Genomic DNA, 26530 nt, shown 5'->3' on the forward strand with positions numbered 1-26530 from the left:
CATATTCTTCTTCATCTATGTTGAGATATCATAAAATGATATGAAATAAGGTGTCAACCGCATAAACATACAAGAGATGAAGAACGCTCCAGTGTTTGTTGGAGGTTCTAGTTAGAGATGTGCCTGACTCTGTTTCCGTCGCCCGATTGGGATGGTATTTGTTACTTTTTCTCGGTTTATATTTCTTTCCAGTTTATTTTATTTAAGTGGAATTATCAAATATGTTAGGAGCTAGAAATACGCAACACGCAACCATATTTACAAACTGATTGGCATGATTAACTCCAAGTGATTCAATCTAATAATTTAATCAAATTGTTTAAAAACAGTTGTTATTTAATTTGATAGCTCATGTCTTGTTCTAATGTAATTATTTGTTTGTATATATTATATTATTTTAGTAGAAGAATTCTTCAAAGAATTGTGCGATTCGGACGATTTTGAAGAGGAAATCCGAGATTTTGACCCCGTTCAAAAGAAACAACTCACAATACTGAAAGGTATAAAAAAAAACCTAAAAACTAAGGGCAAAAGACACAGTCAAAAACAGAAAACTAACAGATCAAGACAGTATTCGGAATCAACCTCTGAATGTTCTTCGTCAACGGTGGAAAGTAGTCCCAAATACAAGATGGATGCCAACACATCTCGAAGATCTAATCGAGGTAACCTTTGACTTATACGTGTAATATATCGGTGTTGCTATGTTTTTATTTTTGTTGTCATGATTTGCGATGTTTTATTGTCGCCAGCATTCATCCTATTGATCCTCTAGTGCATTATTCCGCCGCACGTGTGTCGTGGCACACTGGTGTACCTTGGTGATTAGTTAAAAAAGTCTAGTTTTGTGAAAATAACACAATTGCTCCAAATTTTGATTACCTGTGCTCAGTTAAGTAGGCTCACATTTCGCATTAAACATAATATGTTAAATATATATCCATAATATGGTAAAAATGCACCTCTGAAATTTCTTAATTTGTTGCGAGGGATGATCGATAATCCTGAAATTATTCGGAGCATTGGTCTGTATGTTCCCGATAGTTACCTAAGACAGCGTCGGCATAGATTGTTTCACATTCGTATACACAGGACCAACCAATACGCTTTAAATTTAATGTTTGTAATGTGTATGTTAATTATAAATAAATAAATTAAAATAGAAATTGAAATTGAACTCATATTTTGAAAATAATGGAGAAACATTGGAATCTGATGAGGCTGCTTTTTAATTGTAAAAGTAATCCACATGAAAATATGGAATTTTAGGTTTATCGAGCGAATCGGACGATGAATCCGTTCAATCTATGAAAAATTTGTCAGGACGTCGACACAAGCCATCTAAGACAGAAGCAGCAACTGATTCAAACTCCGATCCATCATCCCGAAGGAGTTGCAGAGGAGAGAGAGGCAAAGGGCAAATGTCCCAAATGGCAAATAACAGTAGGTTTCTCTATCCCAACAATACACGCCACATTTATTCCACTATGTAAAGATGAGAAGCCCCTACTCTCTACCAGGGTTGCTACTCTCAGCCACACAATTTCACACAACTGTCAGTTTATAATGGGTTACTTGTTTACTTTAAATACACATGCTTTTACAACATTTTCTTTACCCGAATGGCACATCCGTATCTTGTTTATTTCAAATGTCCAAAATTAGATGTTAGGTTTTTAAAAAAAGGTATGAACAGAGCTTGTTCCAGGCAAGACTTTGAAAGCACAGGGAATTGAAGCATGGAGTTGGTAAAAGAAGGACGAAAGTAGACTGAATGCAGACAAAATGCAATCTCTTAGACGAATGTGCGGCAAAACGATTTTTGATAGATGTTCTAATTGATTAATGAAATAAGGAAGGAATGCAAGGCTGAGATAAGCATTTTCTATAAAATTAAGATGGGTGTGTTGGCATGGTTTAAACATTTGGAACGAATGAATGAGGAAAGAACGGTAAAACAAATTTACGAGGCGAATGTAGTCGGAAAAAGAAGCAGAGGAGGACCGGGAAAACTTGAAAGCGGCCTAGTCGGGAGTCAGAATAATCGGCGGTCGGAGGAGATGCATGCACGTGAATGAAGAATGTTTGCAAATATAGAGTGGTGTGGCGTTCTATTCTCTCTGCCTACCCTGAGATGGTGATGTGTGGTACTGCATAAGTTGTTCAGATATAATGGTTTACTTAATATTTGGTTACAGTTTGTTCATACGGCGAGAACTGCTACAGCCTGAGCTCCAAGCATTTCAAAGAGCTGAAACATCCGCATTGTAAGCGTATTTTATTAGACTCCTCCACTTCATGACACCCCGCCACACCATCTTCGCCTCTTCCACATTCATACATCTTCTCATACATGCACGCTGATTATTCCTGACCACACCCAAGTACTTAAATTACTTCATCATGCTAAGTTTTCCTCCATCTTCCTCTGCTTCTCTATTACCAACCACATTCACCTAATAAATTTGTCTTACCATTAAAGAATGTGGTTTGGACATGTGGAATGAATGAGTGAGGAAAGCCTCACTCATTCATTCCACATGTCCAAACCATCTCAACACAGCTTTCTTAATTTTATTGATAATTTACATTTAAGAGAAATTTTCAGCCTTTTTTTGCTCATTAAATTCACCTGCCCAAACCGTCTCAACACAGCTTTCTTAATTTTATTGATAATTTACATTTAAGAGAAATTTCAGCCTTTTTTTGCTCATTAAATTCACCTGCCCAAACCGTCTCAAAACAGCTTTCTTAATTTTATTGATAATTTACATTTAAGAGAAATTTTCAGCCTTTTTTTGCTCATTAAATTCACCTGCCCAAACCGTCTCAAAACAGCTTTCTTAATTTTATTGATAATTTACATTTAAGAGAAATTTTCAGCCTTTTTTTGCTCATTAAATTCACCTTCCCAAACCGTCTCAAAACAGCTTTCTTAATTTTATTGATAATTTACATTTAAGAGAAATTTTCAGCCTTTTTTTGCTCATTAAATTCACCTGCCCAAACCGTCTCAACACAGCTAACTTAATTTTATTGATAATCCTCATATCAGCCTTGCATTCCTTTGTAATTTTACCATTCGAACATCTATCATACATCATTTTTCCGCACGCTCATCTGATGAACGCATTCCAACTGTATTTATTCTCCAATCATCCTTCCTTTGCAAACTCCACGCTTCTTTTCCATACATTAGTGTTGGAACCATCTCAACACATCTCAACATATTTTACGTGGCTTAAAAAAGACAACAATGAGTCAAACGGATTAAAAGTAAAACCTAATTGAGAGTATACCCTTACAGTTTTTAGGCAGTTTTTCCCGCCTCCGTAGTGTAATGGTCGGCACGCTCGGCTACCGTTCTCTCCGGGACCTCTCCCGGGTTCGATTCCCAGGGGGGGGTCAAATAAATATTGAAAAAAGTGATTTTTCACTCTAATATTTGTTCAATATTACCCAAAGTTATTACCCGAGATAACACTGCTTCTATATGATGCAGTGCCCTATGCACCATCAGATGTGGATAAGGCCTAGAAGATTTTATGTCAGCGTGTCATAAGATTCATTAGTAATAAAATACAAAATACATGTTCAAGTATGAATGAATAACTTATGGGGAGATTATGTTTGAACTTGGTTTGAGACAATGCTACACACAAAGAGAGTGTGTATTAATATTTAAAAAATTAATTTCATAATTTTTGTATAGTTTAAGCATTTTGAAAATGTCTATTTTTTCGGCAAGTCTTGAAATTGCATATAATGCAGTGAACATGTTAAACGGATAAAGTACAATGTCGCGGTGTGGCGGTTTTTGTTTTCAGTGGAAAAGATCTTATTGCGGAGTAAAGATGGCTCCTACAACATTCCCAGGGACTTGAAACGAGATAATGAGAATATCGAAGAACAATTGGAAATATTAAGGAAAATGTTTTCCCAGTCACGAGTAACGTCTTCCAGGCCGCAAAGAGCTCAGCGAGATAGCTCTCCATCAGACTCCGAGAGCCAACAGTCCTCTGACGAGGAGCCTCCTCCGCCGACAGGCAAGCCGTGGCCCAGCCAACCGCGCCAAGGCCTGGCGGGGCTCATCCAACAGCTCCGGCCCAGCAAGGACTCCGAGTCTCGTGAGCGCAGTCTTCTCTTTCACCTTCCCGCGTCTACTCTTTCACTCCTGCCATTCTAGCGCTATTGTGTGCCCGTAACAGTTTAGGCAAAACACAGACCATTGCCTCCGTCTCCTGCACTTGTATCCTATTGAATATGGTCCTAGACCCGAGGAACGGGAGACTGATCACCTTGAGTCTTAGACCCGAGGTGATCAGTCCTGAAGAAGCTATCTAGCCAAATTGACAATGTGAATGGATGCCTCCAAAGATGTTATTAAGTTATAAAACCATTCAAACAGTCTTTATGATAAAGTATTTATTGTAACTGCAGACAGTTGGTAGAATTCCATTTTAAATTTTTGGGTATAGGATTTTATTAAAACATTATCAAACACTGAAAAGTGTTTTGTAATGTCTTAACTTATTAAGAACTTATTAAGAACTTATTATTTCGTCTTAACGAAACGCCTCACAAATTATCATAGCAAATAAAAGTAGAATTCAATCCAATAACCTTATAAAATTGATGATAGATTCAATCGATATCTCAAAGACAAAGTCTGGGTATTTACAAAGCTTACGACCTTATCTGTGGCTGGTTTGAGCGATCATTTTACGGACTGTGTAACATGTTATTACTGCATCGCAATTACTTCAAATTGATTCTAAAAACCAACGTTTATGAATGTAGATGTGGATGCACTTATGGTGTTGTGTGTGGGCGTTATTCGGAGACCCCTTGAAATTATACACGGATTTGGAGATAAGAGTATGTTTTGCAAAATTATTCCACATTTATTAAGCAGAGGGTATTTATTTTGTATAATAAGGAAAAATTTATCATTAATTTTAAAACAGGAATCAAGATATGGTAGAATAAGGTTTTACTCGATCCGAGGGGTTGCCTTTTCAGATTTATATCATGTTGAATCCCAAATTCTGTATTGTTTTTCATATTTTAATATTTGTGATTTCAGAATTCAATAACAGCCAAAGTTCAGAAAAAAATATTTGCATGTACAATACAAGATGTTACCGGACCACTGTCCAACATTTGGAAGAATATTCACATCCTCATCGTAAGTTTGACATTATAGTAATTGTATCACAAGGTATATATACCTATGTATATAGGTATCATCGGAAAATAGTAACCTCCTCTCCCTTCAATTACAAATGTATTCCACTATTAATTTTCACATCAGTACATAGCAGTATAATTTTGACAGTAGCTAACCTAAAAAAAAAAAGATTTTTCTGAGTCAGAAAGTAAAACCTTAGCGAGATCAGAGGCACAAAGCGCAGAGAGCATAAAACATTCGAACCCTTTTAAACACAGCTTTTTTCCCCCTGCCGTTCATTTATGTAACATTCAGTGACAGTATTCAAATTAAAGATTTCTTTTTTAGTGGAAAAGATACTTGCGAGGTATTCAGGAAGGGGATCATTCCCGATTCCGCCGGATTCGTCCAATCCGGACATCATAGAGAAACAACTGAAAGCCTTGTTGGATGTGCAACATGGAAGCCCGAGCACCAGTCACAAGCAGACCCCGGGCAGAAGTGGACTGAATTATCGACAGAGTTTCAAAAAGAAAATTCCCATCCTAAAAGGTTTAAATTCCACAATTCCCAAGTATGTAACTCGACCGAATGGGACACTCGGCCCATCCGGTGGCATGTCATAATGATGCATAGGCACTGCTTTAAGAGATCCAACCTATATTGATCTGCTGCAGTGCCCTATGCATCCTGTCCTTGGTTTGCACCATTAGGTGCGAATGAAGGTCAGGAGAAGAAGAAATACAAAATACCTTATACGGAGATAAGTTTGTAATGGCAGATTGTAAAATGCGGTTCTCTTCATAATTTACATACAATGAATGAAACGTAAAAGTATGTATGATAAGAACAAATAAATTAAACATGTTGATGGCCGTGACTGACACCGGTGGCCGACACCGAGGTATTCTCATTGGGCCGTGTCAGCCACCGGTGCCTGACACGGCCCAATTGGAATACCTCGGTGACACGGCATACCTAGCTTTAGAGTGTCCTACCTGTCCGCCTGTATTAAACTACTATGAAACTTGGCCGACATGGCCCTATTTTATATTATTACCGTATGGCTGTAGGATATCTTCATGCTTCTAAAAGACTACTCATCAATGTTATAGGTAGGTTAGAATAAAACACATGCATGATGTTTATATTTAAACAGCTTTTATTGGCTTAAAATTTACACAATAGTGTTAGTAGTATACACTAATAAGTATGAAATAAACTGGAAAGGAAGTGTTGTGGTTGTGGTCCCGTGGTTAGTGTCGCGGACTCTTGAGTCAGAGTTTCTCGGTTCGAACCCACTCTACCACAATTTTATACCTATTTCGAATGATGAGCCGCTTAGACTCACAGAAAAAGTAAATTGAAATATTTGTTTAATAATAAAAATGCAAATACTTCTCTTTTGAATCAAAATAAAAAACCTTCGTCAAAAATTAATATCAATGTATTTTATTGAAATATTAAGTGACAATGATTAAAGAAAACACTTCGTTTTTTACCACTTGAGTTTTATTATAGACTACATGTTTCAGAAGTTAAACTGCCATCATTCAGGTCTGTATAATAACTATTATACAGTAGTTATTATACAGACCTGAATGATGGAAGTTTAACTTCTGAAACATGTAGTCTATAATAAAACTCAAGTGGTAAAAAACGAAGTGTTTTCTTTAATCATTGTAACATGTCTTACCACAGACTCTGTCGCGAAGTGTTAGGCCTGCAATGGGTCGTAGAGTCTTCATTTCGGATGTCCTAAGAAGGGTTTTTGTTCTCGCGGTGTCGGTTCTTGTTTCTGTGCCGTATGTCAAGATCGGTCTTACGCAGATCTTATAGATTCTCACCTTACTCTCTGTGAGCATGTATTTATTTCTCCATACATGTTTTTAAGCATCCAGCTGCAGCAGAGGCCTTGTTTGCTCGCTCTCTTACTTCATTGCACAGGTTATTGCTGCTGGACACTTGGACACCCAAATATGTACTTGAATTGCATAACTTGCTCTATGATTTCATTATTGACTGCAAGTTTGCATCGTATTAGATGTCTCCAAGTGACCATGCTCTTTGTTTTGTTTATAGAGATTTTCATGTTAAATCTTTGAGATAAAAGGTGGAATCTATAAAGCTGCCTCTGGTGATCATTTTCAGAATTGGCAATTAGAATAGCGTAATCTGCATAGCAAATTATGTCAATGTGTTTTTTATTCAGGCTAAAAGCTTTAAATAACAGGGATTTTAGAGTTACCATTTTTTTCAAGTAATTTATTTATTTGTTTTTAGATAAAAAACGATTTTCTAAAATAGATTTGCCGCTGTGTGAGTATGGCCGCTTATGTATGCGGAGGAATCCGGAACATTTTAAGCAATATTACCACCGTCCCGGTATTAAACCAACCTTCCAGTGTCGTTTCGGTACTTCCTGGTTTTTATACCCCGTTAAACCAATCCCCACCTCCTCCACTCTGATAGAGATCAGTACTTATTTATTGCATTTTCATCTGCTTATCACAAAATATTCACTTCTCAAAACTAGTCATTTTTACACTTAAAAAAAGTGGTCTTATACAAGTGGTTAAATTTTTGTATTTATTTTCATTTTTAATTATTTACTTTCCTACAACATTTTGAGTGAGACCAAATACTTGTCCACAGATATGGATTATCTCTAATTGCGGGAGTTATTTTTCATATTATTTTTGACATCTCAACATAGACGAAGAGGAATATGGAAGAATATGTTTCGAAATTGAACCATATATATTTAGAACTTCTAAGAATTTGAATAGTGTGGTTGTCAATCATGGGTAGAATTTTTTAATGTTACACGTGTGTAAATTGATCACTTAAACCAGCCTATGAAAATTGTAAGCCCCGTAAATGCTCAGACTTATTCTTTTTCATCTATGCTGAGATGTCGAAAAATGATGTGTATATTTTTCATTAAGAATTTTTGTTTTATTTTCACAATAATTATTGATTTGTTTTTAGATAAAAAGAAATCGTCTAATAAAATATATTTACCGCCGTGTGAGTATGGCCGCCAATGTATACGGAAGAACCCAGAACATTTCAAGGAATGTTACCATCCTCCCGGCATGAAACCAACCATCTCGTGTCCTGCCGACACTTCCTGCAAGAAGGCGAGCGCCGGCCATCTGTCTAAATATTCTCATCCGCACCGTAAGCAATCATTCTATTTCTCTAACTCCACTCCAGGGCGTCCATTATATACGGAACTCAATCATATGCTGAACATCACTCCACTCCACTCCACTCCAGGGCGTCCATTACATACGGAACTCAATCATATACTGAACATCACTCCACTCCACTCCAGGGCATAATAACATACAAATGGGAAGTCTGTAACATTACCTGACTTTACAGCATATACAGTAAGAGATGGTGATGGAAAAGTATGCTTATCAGAGATAGATGAATGATGATGGGATGTGATGTGGATGAAGAGACCAAAACAGTATAAAAATTAACAGATTTATTTGGAACTTCATGAATTTTCATTAATTTTTTAAACAAAAGATTTTCATTGTGAACTAATGAATTAGTCTGTTTTCCTTTTTCATGGGAACTTGGAATTAATTACTTGAAAATTCCAGACAACGAATGTTTCCAACTAAATTATCGGGGAGATAGGAGTGAGCAATGGTCACTCTGTAGTTGATAACAAATAGCTTATGTAAAATTGTAAGGAATGTAGGTATGTCGCTGCCGTAGTGGTAAGAACAACATCCTGCATTCGTGTTAATACCCACGTAGTCTTGCAAGCGTCATTCTAAAAAAGTCTCTCCTTTAACCTGTTAACCGGGCGGTCCGCTGTCCAATTACGCAACTTGTAACGGGCGCAAATACTGATTCACTCCGTGTCTTGAATTCATGTGGAGACATGTATGGATGACTAATACCTTTGTTGTTGGAAAAATATACGTCCCGCCCGTTCCAGGGCGCAACATATATTTCAAGGACGTATTCATATGTCCTACCGGTACCCGATATTGTTTACGTTTGACGTAAATACGTCGGGACGCATAAATATGCGTCCCGCCCGGTTAACAGGTTAAAGCAGTCTTTCACGTAGAGCTCTTAGTAAATTTAATATAGAATAAACTTAAGTCAAAGAACCAGCAATCTTTTACTGTTCATCTTCCACAACTCGAAGCTCACTCAGAGGATGGGATTCTAAAACATTAAAATCCTCATCGTCATACTTAAATCTTGAAAAATATCATCGCTTCTATAAGCAAAGCAAGAAAACTTGGCATGATCAAGTATTCCAAATGCTCCAAAGACTGGGAATAATCTCCTCATGGAGATGCAAGAATGAGGAAGAGGCAAAGATTGTTTGCAGAGACAGATGGGTGCAGTGATCTGTATAGTGTTCGAGTATCGAGTATCGGTATAGTGTTAGTAATCTGATGCGCTTCTTCCAGTGGAGGAGATTTTAATGGATTACAAAAAGACCGAAGTCTTGTCGATACCGTCTCATCTGAAGGATACCAAAACCGTGGAATGCCAACTAAATTTGATGATAGAAAATAAAATGTATCCGTTCGAGGACGATGCTGTGGCTGAAACTGACAGAAAAGTTGTGAATATGAATAAAAAATTCAAAAAGGAAAAAAATAGCGAAAAAGTAATGTTTGCTGTTTCCCCGTCATCTGGGAAAATGGAGGACAAACACCGCGCTGCCGCTCCCTACTACTTGTTCTACACGGCCATCGCCTCTGCTCCGCACACGCACACTCAATCCTTGTCCATCACATTCCAAGGTTTGTATATGTATATGTATGTATTGGTGTGTTTTTAATTAATCATTAATCGCCGTTCCCCATAGCTCTTTCAGTCTTGCTCATCATGTCTTTGCTTCTATTGTAGTTGTGATAATAGAAGGAAATAGTTGTTCAGCTTGTGCACTTTTGTGATCTCGTTCAGCTCCTCCTTCGATGCCATCTCTATCTCCTCAATCACCATCGTCCTTTCTCGGGGGCCTTTCCAGTTTCGGGAACAAGAAAAAAATCACACGGGGCCAGATCTAGGGAATACGGTGGCTGCGGCATTATAAATGTGTTGTTTTTTGTCACCAGCTACTGAGCTGTTTTGGGTTAAAATTGAGATATTTTGGTATGAATTTTGCGGCGACCCGTCTCATGCCCAACTCTTTGGTAAAAATGGAATGGCACCAGCCAATCGCAGGACCTAAGTCCTCGGCAACTTCTCTAACGGTGATTTGACGATTGGCCAACACACTGTGATACACTTCATCAATGTTTCGGTCTGAAGTTGACATGCTCGGGGGCGTCTGGCACGCTCTTTGTTCATCTTCTCACCTCTCTGAGAACATCTTGTAACACCGATAAACGTTGTTTCCATCCGAGGTAGCTTCATCATATGCTACAGTCAACATTCCTCTAGTCCAGGGTAATAATCTTAAATAATTATTTGTATTTAGCCAGCACGGTAGCCAAATGTGCTAACCATTGAACTAAGGTGCGGACAAGTTACTTCAAGGCGTCCGTAAACTCGGTACTGTAAAGGCAAAGGGGTATATATCTGTCTTAGACCAAATTTTACAGGAGAGCAAGAACAAACTTGTGAAATTAAATAACTCATTCGTTTTATGTATTTTAAAATGTACATATCTTAATAAAACTAAACAAGTATTGCAACTACAGCTAGATTCCTTCTGCCAGATTATGGAATACACTATTTTAGACATTTTGTGGAACAAACTTAAAAATTAAAAATTTGACAGATATACCCCTTTGCCTTTACACTACCGAACTGTATAATTATATAACTCGTTTATGCTAATTATTATTTCGATAATTAGAGACCAACTTTAAACTGGCATAATATGTAAAGAAATAATAATGTTAACACACGGATGACATTTAATGAATTAGTTTACAAAACAGTGAAACCTCTCATAACGAGCATAATTCGTTCCGAAATCTTCCTCGTAATCTTCTCTTAAGAAACACTCATTATGCAAAACATTTTTTTATTTTGACTGGGCAGAAGTCCCGGTTCACAAGTTAATATCGTGAAAAAGTGACTTGCCCTTTCTCTGTAACTCGTTATGCGAAATGTTGCTTGTTAAGGGAGCAAATTTTGCACATTTTTTTTGCGTGTTATGCGAATTACTCGTTATGAGAGGTTCCACCGTATTTTGTTGTGTTTGAAAATCATCCTTAAGCGTATTTTGGGAATTCACCTAAACGAGAACTTAATTAAATAATACAATCTTACTCATGTTTTGGGAATTCACCTAAATAAGAACTTAATTAAATAAAACATCCTTAAAATCGTGTTTTGGGAATTCACCTAAACGAGGACTTTATTAAATAAATACTTTATCCTGTGTTGGGAATTCACCTAAATGAGAACATTAAATATTTGACATCATTTTCAGATTTACTGGATTCTAGTTTTGGAAAACTCAAAAGATCCCTGCAAATCAACAACACCATAGATATTGACTGGCTGTTGGCTCAATACAACAAGGCGGGATACAAGTAATAATTATTCATATATTATTTACGACCATGTGTACCTAATTTATAATGTCCCTGAAGCAGAATACTGACATCAAGCCCTAGGCCAAAATATCAGTATCAATGACCCGTAGTCCTAAATTCACAATTTGTAAAAATTCTGACTCGTCAAAGTCCCACCCCATCAAAATTCTATCATATCTATGGACACAGAATATCCACATATGGAAATATCCTATCCAAATCTCAACTTGCCAAAATTCTGACATATCCGAATAGTCAAATATTCTAATCCCAACCTGTCAAAATTCTGACACATCAAAGTCCCACGCCAGCAAAATTCTATCATATCTATCATATCATAGATAGATGATGTGTCCATACGCAGAATATCTGAATAATTAAATATTTGATCCAAATTTGTCAAAATCATGACAACTATTAGAATCGTTACCACAACAATTACCCAGGTATAATTTCAGATATATCAGTTTATCACAAACTAACCTTCTAAACACGAGATAAATGATAAAATCCGATTTGAAATGAAAATTTAACTCATTTTAAAAATTAAGTTTTACTAGAAAATGGTTTTTACAAATTAAAACCGAAATAATGTCTCAGAATAGTAGGATAACATAATTTCTAGCACTAGAAGCGAAGACATTGTTGCGCTATATAAAAAGAGTACATTAAAAATTTGGTAACCACCACTGTTTCTTAAAATCTATTGTGACACGTGTTTGGATCCAACCTGCATCATTTACAAACACCGTATCATTTTCATAAAAAATGATCACAGTAGATTTTAAGAAATTGTGGTAGTTTCCCAATTATCGATCAATTAACGAAATTTACCCATTGCCACACAAAGCCAGCAATTCGCCAGCCAAGGTCAATTTGTCACTGACTCACAAAGCCGGCGATTCGCCGGTTTGCCTCTGAAGTGATTTTTTAAATATTAAAACCGAATGACAATAACTGTATTCATAAATAAGTTTATTCTGGATACTGATTTCATTATAAAATGTAATAATCACAATTGATTTCATATTTTTATTACAATATTTTAACATCCAATACCTCCAAAATGACCGAACGCACTCGTAAACAAACTCGTTGCGCTTGTAATATTTCATCAAATGAGGATGAAATAATATAGAGTGGCTCGATGGTTTGGGGACCACATGAGCTTAAGTACTCTCTTATGGTAGAGAAAGTCCAAACGAAGTTTCTGAGGTATCTCTACATGAGACAGTACGCCTATTATCCTTGGCTCTACCCAACCGAGTTTCTCCAGGGTATGCTTGGCTACAATAGTTAAGAGACTAGAAGGAATGTGTATTTGATTACGCATTTTTATCCATTGTTGCGCGGTATGATCGATAATCCTGAAATTATCCGGAGCATTGGTCTGTATGTTCCCGATAAGTTACCTTCTTAGGTATCTGGTCGGCATAGATTGTTTCACATTCCTATATACAGGACCAACCTGTCAATAGTTATGCCTGTTGGAAGAGCTACCGCTATGTTAAACATTGTCACATTGGATATTGATCTGTTCCATGTGTCCGAAGGAGTTTTCCCAAGCAGGATTAGTCTACACCTTTCAGTCTTCTTGCTTACTTTTAACATATACGCCTTGAATATTGTTTGTTATGTATATATTGATATTTTTTTGTTGTTGAATAAAATTGAATTGAATAAATAAATTCCACCAAATCCAGTCAAACAATACCCATCGAGATTATGCAATATGTGTTCCTTGAAGAAAAAGAGGAGTGAATTCTCAATGGGAAAGTGAGAAATTTTTGGTGGCTCTCCACGTACTTAAACTACCTGGCAATGAGCCGCCATAATGATCTAGCTTAAAAAAAATTGCTTTTCTGTTTTACTATTTTTATTTTGTGTGTAATTGAGTATTAACTCTAGATAACTAAACTATATTTGTAGATACTTAGTAACTAAATATTCGTCAGGCGGACTACGCAATTAAAAATTTGAAAATTATCGAAAGTATTTATTCAAAATAGTAACTGGTTACATGACACTTAAGTTTGGTTTACTAGAAATGAATGTAAGAGACATTTAACAGTAAATCAGTATTCCGTAAACAAAGCCTGGCGGGTGCGGGGTGCGGGGAAGTAAGTGCACTCGACTTGCACCCAGAAGGTCGTCATCGCGTGGACGAATGTTTAATTATCTAGGGGTAATCTTGATACAAATTGTAAAAATTTGTCAAAATTAAATAGTGTGTTGTATGAACAAATTATATCATCGTCATTAGTGGTGCAATGGGTTCAAAATGTGACTCTAAACCTTGTTTCCGTAACCAATTTATATTGACACTCTGCGCAAGAAAAAGATTCGTCAACGGAATGAGTTAACATGTCAGTATGTTAGTATAGGACAGATTTTTTAGCCTTCCGGGTTCGAAACCAGGGTGGGTGTCTCTTCCTCGGAATAGTCGCTACTGCGGAGTGGCGGCACCATAGCATGATCCACACACTCACACCTACATATGGTGCATGTTGTTCTTGTGTGAGTGTGTGAACGTGCAGTGTTATATTGACATTAACCAAGTTATTAGATTAATGTTTTGTACTGCATTTCATATAATAAAACAACAGTTATATAGTTTTTTCCACTTGACAAATGTGCAGTAGAAGGAGTTGTCAACCGACAGTTCCAGAATTTACATAAGTTATCAATTTCTATACTAAAATAATACAAAATCTCTCTTACCATAACATAAATGTAAATATTATTATGATACACTACTTAAATTCACTCAATTCAACTCATTAGTCAGAAAAATGAAATAAAATCGGGATTGAACTTTATTTCTTACTTCATTAAAAATTCTAACGAAGTAAGAAATAAGAAAGAAAGAAAGAATAAGAAGTAAAAAAGTAAAAAATTCTAATGAACTAGATAAATGTCTAGTCTCCTACCAGTCTGATGATATCGGTTACGACGAAACGCAGTCACTGGTCAAATGAAATAACAGTGGAAAAAATGAAATAGTTGTTGTTTTATTATATTTTGGATGGAGGATGGAGGATGGAGAGGAAGCGCACTCACTCACCCAATATCTATTTGTAGAAACACTCCATTAGTCATTCTCTACGGAGACGGTTCTCCGACCTTGGAGGGAATCGATGCAACCCACCAGCACATCGAAGCTGAGAAGGTCCAGATGAAAAGTGACTTTGGGCTTCATAACACGTAAGTTGATATTCAAACCATATCCGCTCCCCATATGAAGTCCACTAACTGTCTCCGAGCTTTTCTGTCGACCGCCAGCTTCCTTGCGTCCTCCGGAGTGAGCAGTGATCGTCCTGGGCGGCGCAAACCTGATGTCTTGTAAAAGAGGCAAGCTTGATGGCGGCTCTCGGGAGGCATGCGGAAGACATGGCCTTAGCCAACTGAATCGCCTTTTGTTGACGACGGCTGTGACCGAGATTTGCTATTATGTCCTACGCCTCATCTCTTCATTCCTTACAAAGTCAAACTACGACACGCCTAAAATATCCGCAGACACCTATTCTCAAAGCTAAGTACACGACTGCTCTGGGCCATTCTACAGTTGATGTTGACATTGTTTTTTAAACTGGTAACATTGTTTTTGCCTACTGAAAAATTTGGCAGTTGATTTGTAGTCAGTACATTTTGCCATTTCACCATGAATAGACTGAATGACCATTATGCGCGCCACAGGTTCGGTGAATGGGCCAAAAACAATATTCAGCTTGATCCTCTTTTTCAATGCAAAATTTTGTTCACCGATGAGGCACATTTTTGGTTAAATGCCTATGTCAATAAGCAGAATTGCCGAATTTGGAGTGTGTTTTACCACTCCAAATTCAAATATGTATATTAACAAATATATCTATTTAACAAATAATTGTGTACCTAGAATATACATATATATATATATATATATATATATATATATATATATATATATATATATATAGCTAAACATATATTTAACAAGTAATTGTGTTACAAAAATAATAAACTCAAGAATGTGTGGCATTATTTTCTTTTCAGCAAGATGTCAATTTTTGTTTACGACGATTCCTCAGTCAGAGTTGTCGTTTCAACGGCCAACTTGTATCAATATGAGTGGGAAAATCAAACACAAGGGTAACTTTTCAAAATTCCTATTTATTTATGTTTAATCTTTTTGTGCATGTATTCGTATTCAGACATTTTGTCAACCTTAAGCTGCCCAGTGGTCCTTTACCGGACCGCGGATTCGCGTCGTTCAATATCCACCGGTCCCATACAGGAGCGGTGATTGTGATGCATTTCACTGATTTAGGATAATAGTATTCAAAATATGAATATTAGCTTACCTAAATAGTGATTTGAGATACCGATCCATCATTTTATTTTTGGTTCCAATAAATATTTTAGTCATAATGTGTAATATTAGTATTTATGCCTGCATTACAAGGTTGACTCTTGGGAGATGTGTAATATTAGTGTTTATGCCTGCATTACAAGGTTGACTCTTGGGAGATGTGTAATATTAGTGTTTATGCCTGCATTACAAGGTTGACTCTCGGGAGATGTGTAATATTAGTGTTTATGCCTGCATTACAAGGTTGACTCTTGGGAGATGTGTAATATTAGTGTTTATGCCTGCATTACAAGGTTGACTCTCGGGAGATGTGTAATATTAGTGTTTATGCCTGCATTACAAGGTTGACTCTCGGGAGATGTGTAATATTAGTGTTTATGCCTGCATTACAAGGTTGACTCTTGGGAGATGTGTAATATTAGTGTTTATGCCTGCATTACAAGGTTGACTCTTGGGAGATGTGTAATATTAGTGTTTATGCCTGCATTACAAGGTTGACTCTCGGGAGATGTGTAATATTAGTGTTTATGCCTGCATTACAAGGTTGACTCTCGGGAGATGTGTAATATTAGTGTTTATGCCTGCATTACAAGGTTGACTCTCGAGAGATGTGTAATATTAGTGTTTATGCCTGCATTACAAGGTTGACTCTTGGGAGATGTGTAATATTAGTGTTTATGCCTGCATTACAAGGTTGACTCTCGGGAGATGTGTAATATTAGTGTTTATGCCTGCATTACAAGGTTGACTCTCGGGAGATGTGTAATATTAGTGTTTATGCCTGCATTACAAGGTTGACTCTCGGGAGATGTGTAATATTAGTGTTTATGCCTGCATTACAAGGTTGACTCTCGGGAGATGTGTAATATTAGTGTTTATGCCTGCATTACAAGGTTGACTCTCGGGAGATGTGTAATATTAGTGTTTATGCCTGCATTACAAGGTTGACTCTCGAGAGATGTGTAATATTAGTGTTTATGCCTGCATTACAAGGTTGACTCTTGGGAGATGTGTAATATTAGTGTTTATGCCTGCATTACAAGGTTGACTCTCGGGAAATGTGTAATATTAGTGTTTATGCCTGCATTACAAGGTTGACTCTCGGGAGATGTGTAATATTAGTGTTTATGCCTGCATTACAAGGTTGACTCTCGAGGGATGTGTAATATTAGTGTTTATGCCTGCATTACAAGGTTGACTCTTGGGAGATGTGTAATATTAGTGTTTATGCCTGCATTACAAGGTTGACTCTTGGGAGATGTGTAATATTAGTGTTTATGCCTGCATTACAAGGTTGACTCTCGGGAGATGTGTAATATTAGTGTTTATGCCTGCATTACAAGGTTGACTCTCGGGAGATGTGTAATATTAGTGTTTATGCCTGCATTACAAGGTTGACTCTTGGGAGATGTGTAATATTAGTGTTTATGCCTGCATTACAAGGTTGACTCTTGGGAGATGTGTAATATTAGTGTTTATGCCTGCATTACAAGGTTGACTCTCGGGAGATGTGTAATATTAGTGTTTATGCCTGCATTACAAGGTTGACTCTCGAGAGATGTGTAATATTAGTGTTTATGCCTGCATTACAAGGTTGACTCTTGGGAGATGTGTAATATTAGTGTTTATGCCTGCATTACAAGGTTGACTCTTGGGAGATGTGTAATATTAGTGTTTATGCCTGCATTACAAGGTTGACTCTCGGGAGATGTGTAATATTAGTGTTTATGCCTGCATTACAAGGTTGACTCTCGGGAGATGTGTAATATTAGTGTTTATGCCTGCATTACAAGGTTGACTCTCGAGAGATGTGTAATATTAGTGTTTATGCCTGCATTACAAGGTTGACTCTTGGGAGATGTGTAATATTAGTGTTTATGCCTGCATTACAAGGTTGACTCTCGGGAGATGTGTAATATTAGTGTTTATGCCTGCATTACAAGGTTGACTCTCGGGAGATGTGTAATATTAGTGTTTATGCCTGCATTACAAGGTTGACTCTCGAGAGATGTGTAATATTAGTGTTTATGCCTGCATTACAAGGTTGACTCTTGGGAGATGTGTAATATTAGTGTTTATGCCTGCATTACAAGGTTGACTCTCGGGAGATGTGTAATATTAGTGTTTATGCCTGCATTACAAGGTTGACTCTCGGGAGATGTGTAATATTAGTGTTTATGCCTGCATTACAAGGTTGACTCTCGAGAGATGTGTAATATTAGTGTTTATGCCTGCATTACAAGGTTGACTCTTGGGAGATGTGTAATATTAGTGTTTATGCCTGCATTACAAGGTTGACTCTCGGGAGATGTGTAATATTAGTGTTTATGCCTGCATTACAAGGTTGACTCTCGGGAGATGTGTAATATTAGTGTTTATGCCTGCATTACAAGGTTGACTCTCGAGAGATGTGTAATATTAGTGTTTATGCCTGCATTACAAGGTTGACTCTTGGGAGATGTGTAATATTAGTGTTTGCCTGCATTATAAGGTTGACTCTTGGGAGATGCGTAATATTAGTGTTTATACCTGCATTACACGGTTGACTTTTGGGAGATGCGTTGCGTTTTATTAGGCGGACCGTAATAAAACAAAGTTGCTTAAGTACGGTAAATTAAAAAAAATATTTTATTTTGAAAATGTTTTTTATTATACCTAAATAGGAAGACTAATTTTAGAGATATGATTATTTTTATAACAGCTACGTGTAGGTAGCAAGTCGCGCGAACATTTCACAAAAATGCTAGGCAGGGCGCTACCCTTATTGCTCGCGGCGCATGAGTGTCTAAAGGTTAAAATATTTTTTTTTTAAAAAGAAAAATATTTGTGTTTTTAGTATTTAAATAAATAAATAAATAAAATTATGCTATTTCTGTGAGCCTAAGCAGATCGTTATTGAAAAAATGTATCAAATTATGGTAGAGTGGGTTTGAACCCAGAAACTCGAGAGTCCGCGACACTAACCGCGAGATCACAACCCGACACACAATATTTGGCCATAAAAAGAGTTTAGGCCAATCCCCGCACCGTGCCCTCTGCATTGTACACCCGTCTGGTTGAAACTATCATTTATCTAGTAAACTATCGTCCCTTTGTGTAATCCACATGCTTAAAATGTGTTCCAGTTTCACAGGCTTAATTTACAGCACAAAAATGTGAAAAGAACTGCATAATTATTGTTTTATGATTTACTACTTTACGGTTTGCAGAAGATTATTGACATTTCGCTCACTCCTTTCAAGAACGTCATAAATCAAAAATCGTCAATTTTCAGTTGTGCACGTTTTCGGAATGCCCAGAAAATTTACTATATCCCAGCAAAGGCGGCATATTTTTAACTTAATATTTACCCGCTACAGGGCGGAAAGTGTTGTTTTTTCATTTTGAAGAAAATGTATTGTTTAATTATTTTTTTCAATAAACTAAATATTTTTCAAAAGGAGAAAAAAACTTCAGATTTTACCTGAAAAGATCTGTTGCACAGTAAAAAGTTCAGTAAGTGGCTTGATATATATTTTTAATACATTGTATTATATTTTTAAACTTAAAAAACGTTCTCCTGAAAAATCAAGTATTTTGATTTATGACGTTCTTCAAAGGAGTGAGCGATTTGTCCGATGAGCAGTCTGGTGTATGAGCGAATTTCTCGAAGAGATTCAAATCATATTAATTAGTGATTTTGTACTCTTAATTTGACTTTCCTAGTTATGCTTTAGCATGTATTTTAATTTGACTGTTTCTTATTCTTGAAACATCTTTTCCTTCATGTTTCTTAATCCATCTATTTTCTGGTTTGAAATGATTACAATGACTTCATACCGTAGTGTAATGGCGTTCGGGGCACCTTTTTTCATGGACATGATCAACTTACTTATTAAATTTTCAATATCAATTAGACACAACAATGTTTGTGTCTACGTTCATAATCATCTTCATTACAATCTTCATTTATATAATTGTTGAGAATGATCAAATATGGTATTGTAATGAATATATTGTAATCACATAATTTTTTTTAGTAGAAAACTTGACAACTTGAAGTGAGTTCCGGGATCTTTTTTGTCTTAAAAAAAGCCCCGGTGTTACATATATTATTTACCCTCACACAGGCTTTGCCTGTGTGGGATTTTAGTCAATGTATAAAATATGTATAAATTAATGAATATACCGTGAAATTATGACGAGCAATGAAGAAATATAAATAAATAAGTTTAAATTGATGTAAAACATTGTACAATACGTTGAAACCTTTTGCAGATTGTGGATAAGCCCCAAGTGCCCAAAAATGCGCAAGGGCTCTCCCCCAGAGTACGGGGACTCTCCCACCAAATTCAGGAAGTCTCTAATTGCCTACCTAAAGTCCTACGATAAACCCAGCATATCTTCATTCATAACCTATATCGAGCGGGCTGACTTCAGCGCTATCAAGTGAGTACCTACCCACATTTGATCACTTTTGTCACTGAACTGTAGACAAACATCTTTTGCTGGTATTACTGTCCCCGACACATTTTGAAAGCAAAGTATTTAAAATAATTAGAATCAGAGTATTTCTTGAACAAATCGTTGTTCTAGCTCCCTTAACTCGGGCACAGCTGATAGATCCGATCAACCTTGATTTAAAATATAAAGCCTCCACCTCCGTATAAATGAATCCAGAATGGAATTGGAGACTGTGCCCCGTGCATGCGCCCTGCCCTGTGGAGACCGATTGCCGTTTGACTTGTTTCAGTGTGTTTCTGGTGGCATCCGTACCGGAAGCCGACTCCGACTACGAATGGGGCCTGGAACGGCTGGGAAATTTGCTCTCCTCACATTGTCTCATCGAGAAAGACCCTCACGAGTGGGAGGTGGTAGCTCAGACATCTGCAATCGCCAATTATGGGAAAAAACCGGAGGTAATTGTATACTCGGCCTTTACAACCTTTTGCACTGATTTATTCCTTAACTTAACCGTTTCTAATTCCTCGCTGATACTCGTACTCAAATGAAATAATACCATTTTATTATCTCGTACGTTAAACATTGACGAGCGCCATACAGCGCATGAAATATGACAGCTCTATGGCTGTTTCATCAGCTGGCACTCCAGCACTATGGAGTGACGGATTGCATTATGTTTATCCAAGAAATGCTCATATTTGAACACGCTGCGATTGCAGTTCTGGTTGATGGACGAGTTCATGAGCCGAGTCAGCCGCGGGATGAAGAAATCCTCGGGTACGAACGATCCTCAGCTGAATATCATCTACCCGTCCTTCGACACCGTGAAGGCCTCCCACGATGGCCCGCACGGGGGCTACGCGCTGGATTACTTCAACACGCTGCATCTGCGCCAGACATGGATCAACGACTTCCTCTAGTACGTATCTCGGTCCCCCTTCTTAGAGCAGCGACGAGTGCGCTAAACGACACTGATTCCTAACAACGCTTAGTGTTAGTTAACAACCAATAGGTTGGATTGCGATCCACGATCCACGATCTGTGTAGTGTGAATTAGTAGTTGTTGGTTCAGTTGGTCAGCTAGATCCGATTCCAACCCGACGTTGGCCGGTACACGGACACCACCACAACCCCGACCGGCACAGCAGACACGGAACAGTGCCGAGGCATTTGCAGAAAATATTCAGTCATCGCATTTCCCACATTATTATTATTGATCAACATTCTATAAGGAATCCCTTTAATGGTTGCGATTTTTTTTTCTTGACGTAATAAGTTTTATCACTATCCTAACAAAAGATGGAAAAAAATAACCCTTGTTCACAACCTAACACAAAGCCCTAACCACGATACAGTAACACAATGGGGCGCATTAAATAACCCTTGTTCACAACCTAACACAAAGCCCTAACCACGATACAGAAACCAATGCGGCGCATTACATAAAGAAAACACCCTTATGATGAAACATAATCGTTATCACACGGAACCACGAACAGAAGAAGAAGAAAATACATCTGCGCAAGAGAATGGTTTCTTACCGGTATGGGACAATAAGGTTGGCGCTTAAATGGTTGGAAGATGAGAATTTTGATTTGTTTTAAAGTGATTGGAAAGACAGCAAGTACAACAGGCAGCGTGCGATGCCGCACATGAACAGCTACCTGCGCCTGTCTCCCGACCACACCGAGGCGGCCTTCTTCCTGCTGACCTCGGCCCCCCTGGCCCCGGAGTCCTGGGGAAATTTCAATGATGGAGACTTCACTATTGACTGCTACGAAGCGGGAGTGCTCTTCATACCCAAATTTGTTTATGTAAGTATTAATAATACTTTGAGCGCCCATTTTTGTTTTCACAAATGTTGGATTTTTCTGTCAACCCATGCCGCATCACAGTGAGATAAGAATATGGAAGTCTGGGCATGTACAGGGTTACGACCTCCTGTCATTGACTGATTTGAGTGATCGCTAAAGCGTAGTGAGTATAAATACTTTATTCATAATTCTACCCATGATACAACTGAATTTTTAAAATTTCATTACGTTGTGTTTACAAGTGATGAACATCCAACATTTTTTTTCCAGAAAAAATCTTACACCAGCAAGTTTTCCCTTGCACCAGATGACCGTAAAAGGCTGCCAGTGCCCTATGATCTAAATTTGTCTCCGTATAATAAAGAACAAACACCTTGGGTATGGGAATTATCTCATTGATCTTCCCATGTTTCTGCACCCAGTCACACTAGTGGGCAACCTCCCCGGGTGTGGGCATCGTCCGAGTAACTCTATCTTCCCATGTTTCTACACCCAGTCACTCTATACACTAGTGAGCAACCTCCCCGGGTGTGGGCATCATCCGAGTAACTCTATCTTCCCATGTTTCTACACCCAGTCACTCTATACACTAGTGAGCAACCTCCCCGGGTGTGGGCATCATCCGAGTAACTCTATCTTCCCATGTTTCTACACCCAGTCACACTAGTGGGCAACCTCCCCGGGTGTGGGCATCGTCCGAGTAACTCTATCTTCCCATGTTTCTACACCCAGTCACTCTATACACTAGTGAGCAACCTCCCCGGGTGTGGGCATCGTCCGAGTAACTCTATCTTCCCATGTTTCTACACCCAGTCACTCTATACACTAGTGAGCAACCTCCCCGGGTGTGGGCATCGTCCGAGTAACCCTGTCTTCCCATGTTTCTACACCCAGTCACTCTATACACTAGTGAGCAACCTCCCTGGGTGTGGGCATCGTCCGAGTAACTCTATCTTCCCATGTTTCTACACCCAGTCACTCTATACACTAGTGAGCAACCTCCCCGGGTGTGGGCATCGTCCGAGTAACTCTATCTTCCCATGTTTCTACACCCAGTCACTCTATACACTAGTGAGCAACCTCCCCGGGTGTGGGCATCGTCCGAGTAACTCTATCTTCCCATGTTTCTACACCCAGTCACTCTATACACTAGTGAGCAACCTCCCCGGGTGTGGGCATCGTCCGAGTAACTCTATCTTCCCATGTTTCTACACCCAGTCACTCTATACACTAGTGAGCAACCTCCCCGGGTGTGGGCATCATCCGAGTAACTCTATCTTCCCATGTTTCTACACCCAGTCACTCTATACACTAGTGAGCAACCTCCCCGGGTGTGGGCATCGTCCGAGTAACTCTATCTTCCCATGTTTCTACACCCAGTCACTCTATACACTAGTGAGCAACCTCCCCGGGTGTGGGCATCATCCGAGTAACTCTATCTTCCCATGTTTCTACACCCAGTCACTCTATACACTAGTGAGCAACCTCCCCGGGTGTGGGCATCGTCCGAGTAACCCTGTCTTCCCATGTTTCTACACCCAGTCACTCTATACACTAGTGAGCAACCTCCCTGGGTGTGGGCATCGTCCGAGTAACTCTATCTTCCCATGTTTCTACACCCAGTCACTCTATACACTAGTGAGCAACCTCCCCGGGTGTGGGCATCGTCCGAGTAACTCTATCTTCCCATGTTTCTACACCCAGTCACTCTATACACTAGTGAGCAACCTCCCCGGGTGTGGGCATCGTCCGAGTAACTCTATCTTCCCATGTTTCTACACCCAGTCACTCTATACACTAGTGAGCAACCTCCCCGGGTGTGGGCATCGTCCGAGTAACTCTATCTTCCCATGTTTCTACACCCAGTCACTCTATACACTAGTGAGCAACCTCCCCGGGTGTGGGCATCATCCGAGTAACTCTATCTTCCCATGTTTCTACACCCAGTCACTCTATATACTAGTGAGCAACCTCCCCGGGTGTGGGCATCGTCCGAGTAACCCTATCTTCCCATGTTTCTGCACCCAGTCACTCTATATACTAGTGAGCAACCTCCCCGGGTGTGGGCATCGTCCGAGTAACTCTATCTTCCCATGTTTCTACACCCAGTCACTCTATATACTAGTGAGCAACCTCCCCGGGTGTGGGCATCGTCCGAGTAACTCTATCTTCCCATGTTTCTGCACCCAGTCACTCTATATACTAGTGAGCAACCTCCCCGGGTGTGGGCATCGTCCGAGTAACCCTATCTTCCCATGTTTCTGCACCCAGTCACTCTATATACTAGTGAGCAACCTCCCCGGGTGTGGGCATCGTCCGAGTAACTCTATCTTCCCATGTTTCTACACCCAGTCACTCTATACACTAGTGAGCAACCTCCCCGGGTGTGGGCATCGTCCGAGTAACTCTATCTTCCCATGTTTCTACACCCAGTCACTCTATACACTAGTGAGCAACCTCCCCGGGTGTGGGCATCATCCGAGTAACTCTATCTTCCCATGTTTCTACACCCAGTCACTCTATACACTAGTGAGCAACCTCCCCGGGTGTGGGCATCGTCCGAGTAACTCTATCTTCCCATGTTTCTACACCCAGTCACTCTATACACTAGTGAGCAACCTCCCCGGGTGTGGGCATCGTCCGAGTAACTCTATCTTCCCATGTTTCTACACCCAGTCACTCTATACACTAGTGAGCAACCTCCCCGGGTGTGGGCATCATCCGAGTAACTCTATCTTCCCATGTTTCTACACCCAGTCACTCTATACACTAGTGAGCAACCTCCCCGGGTGTGGGCATCGTCCGAGTAACTCTATCTTCCCATGTTTCTACACCCAGTCACTCTATACACTAGTGAGCAACCTCCCCGGGTGTGGGCATCGTCCGAGTAACCCTGTCTTCCCATGTTTCTACACCCAGTCACTCTATACACTAGTGAGCAACCTCCCCGGGTGTGGGCATCGTCCGAGTAACTCTATCTTCCCATGTTTCTACACCCAGTCACTCTATATACTAGTGAGCAACCTCCCCGGGTGTGGGCATCGTCCGAGTAACCCTATCTTCCCATGTTTCTGCACCCAGTCACTACACACTAGTGAGCAATGGGCATAAGATATTTTTCGTAAAAACATTCGAAATTTTCAGGTTTGATGATTTATGTAAATGTTTTAATTTATGTTATATATGTAAAAGTAAAGATAATTTCTTGGTCTCTCTTGCTAACTTATCACAGAAGCCATAAGTGACAATTATTAAATGCATTGTTTTTATTTTGTATGTATTATTAGAGTAAGTCTTTTATTTATAAGCTTTTATCATTTTTTATATAAATTTGTAAAACGCTAACTGATCATATCAACTCCCCCTTAACTCTCTGCCTGATCCTACCCGCTTTGTCTTCCAATTAACAGTTAAACAAACAAACAGCGATGTCATTATTTGATCATGAACACTGCAACTTATGTACAAGCTAGTGCATAGTTCAGATAGTTCTGTTGACTTCCATCAAACAGCTGTATAAGACAAACAAGGTGGCTTGGTGGGTCTCTGCAAAAAAAAATTGCTCTAAATATGTTTAAATTGTGATTTAAATAAATGTGTATTAATAATAAAAAAAAGAGATACAAACCTTGACCAGTCTGTTTTTGATCGGTTGGAAGATATTGCTTCTTAGCAATAAAAATTATAATGTACATTTATTCTGTACTAGAAGTTTAATAAATAAATAAATATTATATTATTAAAAAGACATATCGTGGGTTTACTGGCAAAAAAACTGTAAAATTCCTTTTAGCCGGAATAAAAATACGCGCTATTAAACTGTTGAATTTAATTTTAAAACTATTAAAGTTGAATTCACTTTTAAAAGCACATCTTTATGACATTTCATAGTACTTAAGGTATTTTGCCAGTTTGTAGAACGTTGAAAACATTATAATAGGCGTCATTAAGTCAAAATTGTACATTTTCGGGTTTGCCAGTACACCCACAATATGTAAGTTTAGTTAAGAGAAAAACATGATTGAATGGAATTACTTAAACCCCATTCTATTCCAAGTCGCATATGCAAGCAGCGTGGAGGATTTGCAGCAAATAGTGTCAAGAATGAATGATGCACGTACGGAAAATGAGCTGGCAATGAATGAAAGCAAGTCAAAAGTCATGGTATTTGAAAGAGGGAAGGATTTAATTAAATTTTCAATTCAATTCAATTCAA

At 38.5% G+C, this 26530-nt stretch overlaps 1 protein-coding gene across 4 annotated transcripts in view; it reads left to right on the forward strand.

Moving 5' to 3' along the window:
- The window catches only part of LOC148302881 (tyrosyl-DNA phosphodiesterase 1-like), a 28522-nt gene extending 5500 nt beyond the window's left edge, over window positions 1-23022 (forward strand). Inside the window, exons 3-19 of one of the 4 annotated variants that reach the window (XM_088270877.1) lie at window positions 402-665; window positions 1270-1443; window positions 2199-2267; window positions 3828-4127; window positions 5087-5188; window positions 5519-5722; window positions 7454-7585; window positions 8162-8353; window positions 9622-9960; window positions 11604-11706; window positions 14791-14913; window positions 15742-15837; window positions 20315-20485; window positions 20790-20955; window positions 21220-21419; window positions 22107-22314; window positions 22585-23022. In XM_088270877.1, the coding sequence (XP_088127003.1) occupies window positions 402-665; window positions 1270-1443; window positions 2199-2267; window positions 3828-4127; window positions 5087-5188; window positions 5519-5722; window positions 7454-7585; window positions 8162-8353; window positions 9622-9960; window positions 11604-11706; window positions 14791-14913; window positions 15742-15837; window positions 20315-20485; window positions 20790-20955; window positions 21220-21419; window positions 22107-22314; window positions 22585-22713 (2972 nt within the window). In that variant the 3' untranslated portion in view covers window positions 22714-23022. The remainder of the gene's footprint in view (window positions 1-401; window positions 666-1269; window positions 1444-2198; window positions 2268-3827; window positions 4128-5086; window positions 5189-5518; window positions 5723-7453; window positions 7586-8161; window positions 8354-9621; window positions 9961-11603; window positions 11707-14790; window positions 14914-15741; window positions 15838-20314; window positions 20486-20789; window positions 20956-21219; window positions 21420-22106; window positions 22315-22584) is intronic. The other 3 variants (XM_088270879.1, XM_088270878.1, XM_088270880.1) reach the window with 3 other exon arrangements.
- Window positions 23023-26530: the final 3508 nt, after the last annotated feature.

This window comes from Brachycentrus maculatus, unplaced genomic scaffold (genome assembly GCF_059751285.1).
Source record: "Brachycentrus maculatus isolate JH-2025_06_01 unplaced genomic scaffold, ASM5975128v1 h1tg000400l, whole genome shotgun sequence".
NCBI lineage: Eukaryota > Metazoa > Arthropoda > Insecta > Trichoptera > Brachycentridae > Brachycentrus > Brachycentrus maculatus.